General features: G+C 35.6%; 1 protein-coding gene across 1 annotated transcript; it reads left to right on the top strand.

Moving 5' to 3' along the window:
• Window positions 1–1,042: 1,042 nt before the first annotated feature.
• On the top strand, window positions 1,043–6,782 carry sycp3 (synaptonemal complex protein 3). Its single transcript, XM_028027776.1, has 8 exons — window positions 1,043–1,522; window positions 1,661–1,742; window positions 2,031–2,065; window positions 2,395–2,512; window positions 3,772–3,871; window positions 4,140–4,238; window positions 5,163–5,267; window positions 6,464–6,782. The coding sequence occupies exons 1-8, from the start codon at window positions 1,399–1,401 to the stop codon at window positions 6,515–6,517; spliced, it is 717 nt and encodes a 238-aa protein (XP_027883577.1). The 5' UTR covers window positions 1,043–1,398; the 3' UTR covers window positions 6,518–6,782.

The following is a 6,782-nucleotide window of genomic DNA, read 5'->3' on the forward strand; positions in this document are numbered from 1 at the left end:
ACTGTACATAATCGTGTGACCTCACAGCCTCAGAACGAAAAGGTTTTTAAAGATAAAAGTTAAAAAATAATAATTGCATCAATTGAACAATGATACTGAAAATGTAAAACAATTGATAAAATTCATTAAAATGTAATGTTAAAAATCACATACACAATAAGTAAGTAGTGTACATAATGAAAAAAATATGTGTTCATATATGAAAAAATACTCGTGCACCTGTTTTGTATGTTTAAACCATAATTCTCAAATTAATTTCCAAATTCTTCATTCAATTTAACAGTATTAAAGTCAATTCGTTTAGCTGTGATTCAGCTATGATAAATTGTTTAGCTATTACTCTAAAAGGACCGTCTTTCATTATAAATAGCTGAGACTTTACAGAAAATTTAATAAGAAGTAGATGACAAACTCTTCAATATTCTTTTTTTCTATCTTGAGAGGAAACCATTTATTAAAAAGTAATATATCTCTTTAAAGAAAATCAGAATCAAATATCTTCTTTCCACTTCCTTAAAAAGTAAAATAAATTAATGTCAAATGTATGTATGTTTAACCTTATTAGAACTTTTTGCAAAAGAAAATAAAAATAGATACCAACTCTAGTGTGCTTTGAGACAGCATTTCTATTGCAAGTTAGATGTTTTTGTAAGGATTTTCAAAATTGAATCTTAGAAATATTTTCCACTTCAACGTTTTAATATGATAAAGGTTGGTCTTCTATGAAACGACTGTAGTAACAATTTAATCCTCCTGGCTATTTTCATTCACAAGTGCCATTTTTAAAAAAAATCAAGATTTAAAAGTAAAATTACTTTATTTTACGAAGCACTTGATAAACGTTGCTTCGACACAAAAGCCCAGTCTTTATACAAATATTTTAAAAACTCAATTAAGGTTTGAAATTCACTCTTACCATGGTAATATTTTCTGTTTATTTTCCCCCCATTGTTTGTTTTGTATTTTAATAGACTGCTATTATTTAGGTAATTTCCTTTTTTGTTGAGAATGCCTAATCTTTAATAACGATAAAAACAAACAGGAGAAGGTAGCAGCTCCCCCCGCTGGACGAAATGCGTACAGCACCTGGTATTTCCATCCGGGTTCCCGTACAGTGCGTGGTGCGCGCTCCCGCTGAAGGCCCTTTTGTGGCGGGAAAACCGATAGAGTTGAAGCTAGATACGTTGCTTAAGTTTATGTTAGTTTACTTCGTTTTGTTTGCTCATAAACATCAATCTGAGGAGATTATAAAGACCCGTCTAATTTAATTTTATAATTCAGCTCCTTAGTAAACTCTTAACTCGACGTTAGACTATTTTTTGTTGACGCTTAGCATTAGCATTTTTTCGTTAACATTTCGTTGTCTTTTTTTTTTTTAGCAGTCAGAGGTTTTCAAAAATGGCAGCAAGAAAACAAATGAAGAAAAAGGTACTAGAAGAGAAAACAGAGAAAAATGTTTATGATTTTCCCGCAGGAGACGATAAAAAGGAGCTCAGCGGCTCAGAGGATGACATCAGGGAAGGTAAGGTAGCTGATTTCTGAAGATGGCGTCTTTTTTCACAGCTCTAAAGATTTACCAGTGCGTAAGATCAAAATGGGAGAAAATTAAACCTTTCAAGCATACGTTTTCACACGTTTTAAACCCCCTTTTTGTTCCAAGATGAAACGCCAATTGTGGACAAGCTGTCAAAGAAAAGGCCTGCACCTGATTTTGATGAGGAGGGAACAGCATGTGCCGTGGGGTATATATTTCTTACATTCTTCCTCTTCGCATATAAACTTTAGGTATTTAAAAATGATTGGTATCACATTTTATTTCTTTAAAAACAGTGTGAAGTGACAATATCAATAAATGATTACATAGATTCTCAAGACAGCAAATATTTCATATTATTAGTGTCTGAAAAATAAAAATAAACCCTAATTAGATTCAGTTCAATAGAGTTTCCAGCATTTATGCTGAATAATTGTACATGCTGAGTGTTTTCACTGGTTCATTTGACTTTCCCCCCTCCTTTTTACTTGTTTAGAAATGAAGTCCAGTCTATGTTGGAGAAATTTGGAGGTAAGCAGTTGGGTTTTTGGTCATTTCTTGTTTACATTGATTAGATACCCTAAACTGGAGGGTTGTCCAGGTATCCGTCCGAGTATTTTGCTTAAAAATACTCAGGTTCATTTTCCTAAATGGGTCACAGAGAACAAACAACTGAGACTGTGTTGTAAAATCCATTTTTTTGCCCTTGTGTTACTTTGTCATGTGTCTTTCTTTTTGTCTTAATCAAGTTTAACTTCTGTTGTAGAATGGAGCTGCAGCCTTGTTAGTGCATTATGGCTTAGATAGAAACACTTTGTGACTGAATAAAAATGCTTCTCTGTCTTTTTCTTTACTTGTAGCTGATATCAGTAAAGTGATGCAGGCCAAGAAGAAACGCCTGGAGTGTCTGACAAAAAACTACATGAAGGGAAGCCAGCACAAGCTGGAGCAGCTGTGGACCAACTACCATGGACAGAGGTTCTTCTTTCTGTAACTTTAAGAAAACTCAGAGAAGAACTGCAGAAGCACCAACTGCTTCTCACCGAGTAGTTCTCCAGACCTGCTGATAGGTCTTTTAAATATGTTCTCTTTTTTTTCTGTTAGATGATCTTACAATGATTTATTAACATTCAGCTCCAGGTTCTGATGTGTCTTTTTTTCCATTTTGGATTCATACTTTGAGATTAGAATAATTATTGACCCAAATAATTCATATATCAGCAATTGTAGGACAAAATATTCATTGGAAACTAACCAGCTGCAAGAAGTTTTACGAAACAACAGCAAAAACCCAAATAAAAACACAAAGGGACTTGTAGAAAGACTGGAGAATGTTCATAGAGGCTGCAAGAAATAGGAAGAAAAGATGAACTGAATCAGGAATTTACTTTACATCTAAACTATAAATATGTTAAAGCAGTGAAAACATGAATTTATATTAAAGTTAGAATAGCTGTTGTGCTTTTTTCCAGACCTGTTTGTGTATTCAGGTGCAACTAACGATTATTTTACTTATCAATTATTCTGTTAATTAATCGGATGAAAAATAATGAGCACATTCTGCAGATTTGTCATTAAGCTACTTAAGCTTTTTTCAGATATTAAGAACACATCAAAAGATAAAAATAAACTAGTACATTTTTTCTTAAATAAGCAAATCAATATTTTATTAACTAAAATACAGCAACGTATCATTCCTTTAGTTTATGTTTGATCACTTGTAGCAAAGGATGCATCTGCAACTAAAAAAATACTTCTAACATCAAAATCTGAAAATCTGCTCTTTCTGCTTGACCTAACATCAATACAGTGTAGGGCTGATCTAGTGATTAGGTTATGGATCAATTGATTAATAATTGGATATCAAAAAGAACATGTTTTGTACAGTTCTGGCTTAATTACTGTTCTGAGTATGTTGTTCTTTCTGCAAATTGCCTTTTAAGTCTCTATTCTCCAGTTAACGATTAATCAATTACTAAATTAGTTGATGATTATTTCAATAATCGATTAATCTGTTTCAGCCCTAGTTAGTATTGATGAGTTGATGTGGATCAGGTGACTAGTACTTGCCACTCTGAATATTTTTTTTCAGAGAATGATCTTTTTGAGTCTTTATGCTCCAATTAACAATTAATTGATCACTAAATTAGTTGATGATTATTTCAATAATTGATTAATCACAATTAATTGTTTCAACCCAACTTTATATGCTCTATTATATTGTGTTTTCTGTAAAGGAAGAAGATGACCCAGCAGTACCATCAGCAGGTTTCTTCTGCGCTGCAGATGTGGGAGGTTGAAGCTCAGCGAACCGAGGAGCAGGAGGAGAAACTCAATGTCAGTTTATCCGCTTCATCTACATTATGCCGCACTACAGACTGCAAAAACACGATGTGACCAGTGTTTGCATTGACTTTTTTCATTGCAAGAAGGATGGTGTGACGGTTGTTTTCTGGTAGTTTTCTTGATCTGTGAGCATTTTGTGTTTACTGACTGCACAGATATTTTAAAAAGTCCCAGATACCATTCACAGCAAGTACCAAAGATGGTCTGATTCAACAAAAACACGATGTTGATGGTTATTCTTTGTCCTTTGTGTTCACAGAATTTGTTTCGGCAGCAGCTGAAAGTCCTGCAGCAGGCCCGAGTCGTTCAGAACCAGAAGCTGAAAGCCGTCAGAGAGCTGTATGAGCAGTTCATGAAGGTGAGCCAATCTATACTTACCGAGTGATTCCTAATTCAATGATGTCATCTTTCTTGCTACATGTGACTGGATTTTAACATTCGCTTGAATTATTACATTAAAAACCCTTTAACTGTGCCGCCTTTTAGAGAGGTCAGCTCAAAAATGACTATGACAGTAATTTAGTAATTAAGCAATTGTGACAATTAATCATATAAACATTTGGCATATTTAGCCTTTTTCTGTACAATATTAGAAATGCATTAAAAGACTCAAACAAATAATTCAATAAATTTTTTTGAACAAGCAATTTTGTTGCCTAAAATGCAATAACTCAGCATTATATTTTTGTAGTGTCTGCAGCTAAAATATACTTATAACATCAAAATGTGAAAAGCTCAGTTCTTTCTGTTTGACTTAACTTCAATGCAGTGTACAGCTGAATTTTTAAAATTATTTTTCAGAATAACCAATCAATAATTGAATAGAAAAAGGTGCCTAATAGGAGTTTTTTTTAACTGAATGAATGAATTCAACTGTGTACTAAAGTGCTAAATTACTTGATGATTACTTCAATAATCATCATAATTTGTTAATTTGGTTGTTTCAGCCTAAAAAAAATGTTATACCCAAAATTCATTCAATATATTTCAGGAAGTAGCAGGTAAGTGTGGGAATGTGGTGTTGGAGTATTTCACATGGTCTCCAGAAGTCAAAAAAAGACAAAACCAGTCAGAAACAACAACACTTAAATTACTGATATTCAATATATAGCAGATTGTTGACTTATGGACGGTAGTTTAACACATTGTCATTGTGTGACAGGACTGAACCTGCAGTTGCAGAAAGAAAATATTCTGACTTATTGAGAAAATATTTATATTTTAGTCGTGACATCTTGTTTAAGTGAAACAATAACCTGAAGTTTTTGCTGTTTCCCTCCAGAACATGGAGGACATGGAGAAAAACCACGAGATGTTCCTGCAAGGAACGCAGCAGGAACTGAGGAAGGAGATGGCCACCCTGCAGAAGAAGATTCTCATGGACACGGTGAGATTTAGGCTGCATTCATACCCAGTCTGTTTTAATCAAACTCCAGTTTGTTTGTCTAGAACAGGGGTGGGCAACTCCAGGCCTCGAGGGCCGGTCTCCTGCAAATTTTAGATGTGTCTCTACTTCAACACACCTGAGTCAAATAATGAGGTCATTAGCAGGACTCTGGAGAACCTGACTGTTCTTAGGAGGTGATTCAGCTGTTGGATTCAAGTGTGTTGGATCAGGGAGACATCTAAGAGTTGCAGGACACCGGCCCTCGAGGACCAGGATTGCCCACCCCTGCTCTAGAAAGTCCAGTTTGTTTTGTAGAGGTGTGAATACGCAACCAAACTCTGATGCGGTCTATAAAAAGGAATCCCGGTCCGTCTACAAATCTTGATCTCGGTTCAGTTGAAGTGAACTCTGGTGTGGTTTGAATGCCTATGTGAACGCCAAGCAGACCACAAACCGCTCCAAAAGAAGGAATCAGACTATAGCACAGAGCATTCTGGGTAAATATAACCAAAACAAACGCAAGCGTCTAGGGGGAGAAATGCCTTGTGGAGAAATCCTACATTTCTTGAAGAAGGAAGCTGCGCTCAGTGTGTTTTTCAGAGGTTTTTGTGTCGTTTCCTTCAGTGGTTCTAGGAGCAGCGCCACCACAAGTGAGGAGGGGAACAGATTTTTCAAAGTAAATGTAACAAATGTTGCAACTTTTGTCCCCAATCAGGTGTGATTAACACACTACAGTTTCATATGCGCAAATATACTGGGCAAAATATTACAACTTCTGGCACCTACCAGGTGTGACCAGGTCCCAGAACAACTTGGATGCATTTCTAAGTTCCTCAGGATTTCTTGGTTTGGCCTCAGAATCGGCATATTTGATGTCACTCCAACAGGTTTCTGTTGGATTAATATCCAGGGTTTGGGCTGGTCACTTGTTAACTTTCATCTTGTATGTCTGGAGCCATGGTGGTGATTACTTACCTGCTTGTTTGGGATATCATCAGGTTCAAACTTCAGTTTTAAGGTCATATTCTTTTCCAGCACAAAGCAAAATGGCCGTCTGGTAGACAATCTGTACCAAAAACAATTGTTGTTAGTGTGGACTGTTTTATTTTCCTTTTCGTGTGTGTTGAGGGTTGTAAATCAAATCAGATGCTTTCTCCGTTCGGTTTCTGACAACATATTGTCATGTGTTTCCACAGCAACAGCAGGAGATGGCCACAGTCCGCAAGTCGCTACAGTCCATGCTCTTCTAACCTGCCGTTACCATGGCGACTGTTCCAGCGTTTGAGTTTGTTGTTCCTTAATGCAGCAACATTTTGGTTACTGAACCACATTGATGTTTATTTTTTAAAAATTCAGATTTTTAAAAGATGATGCAGTTTGTTTCAGCCCCTCTCACTCTGCTTTGTTTTTATCGCCAGCAGGTGGCGCTGTGTTTATATCTGAAGTCACTTTGTAAAGATGAGCTCTGTTGAGTGCCTGTTAAATCTAACAATAAAAATTTAATGTTTAAGTGTT

The sequence above is a fragment of the Xiphophorus couchianus genome, chromosome 2 (genome assembly GCF_001444195.1).
Source record: "Xiphophorus couchianus chromosome 2, X_couchianus-1.0, whole genome shotgun sequence".
Classification (NCBI taxonomy): Eukaryota; Metazoa; Chordata; class Actinopteri; order Cyprinodontiformes; family Poeciliidae; genus Xiphophorus; species Xiphophorus couchianus.

What these genes read in the sequence shown, in the direction of transcription:
- sycp3 (XM_028027776.1), top strand. Translation starts at nt 1,399, where the DNA reads ATGGCAGCAAGAAAACAAATGAAGAAAAAGGTACTAGAAGAGAAAACA. An exon ending in ACCAACTACCATGGACAGAG is followed by an intron (nt 2,513 to 3,771) that starts GTTCTTCTTTCT and finishes TTTTCTGTAAAG; the next exon opens with GAAGAAGATGACCCAGCAGT. An exon ending in AGCAGGAGGAGAAACTCAAT is followed by an intron (nt 3,872 to 4,139) that starts GTCAGTTTATCC and finishes TTGTGTTCACAG; the next exon opens with AATTTGTTTCGGCAGCAGCT.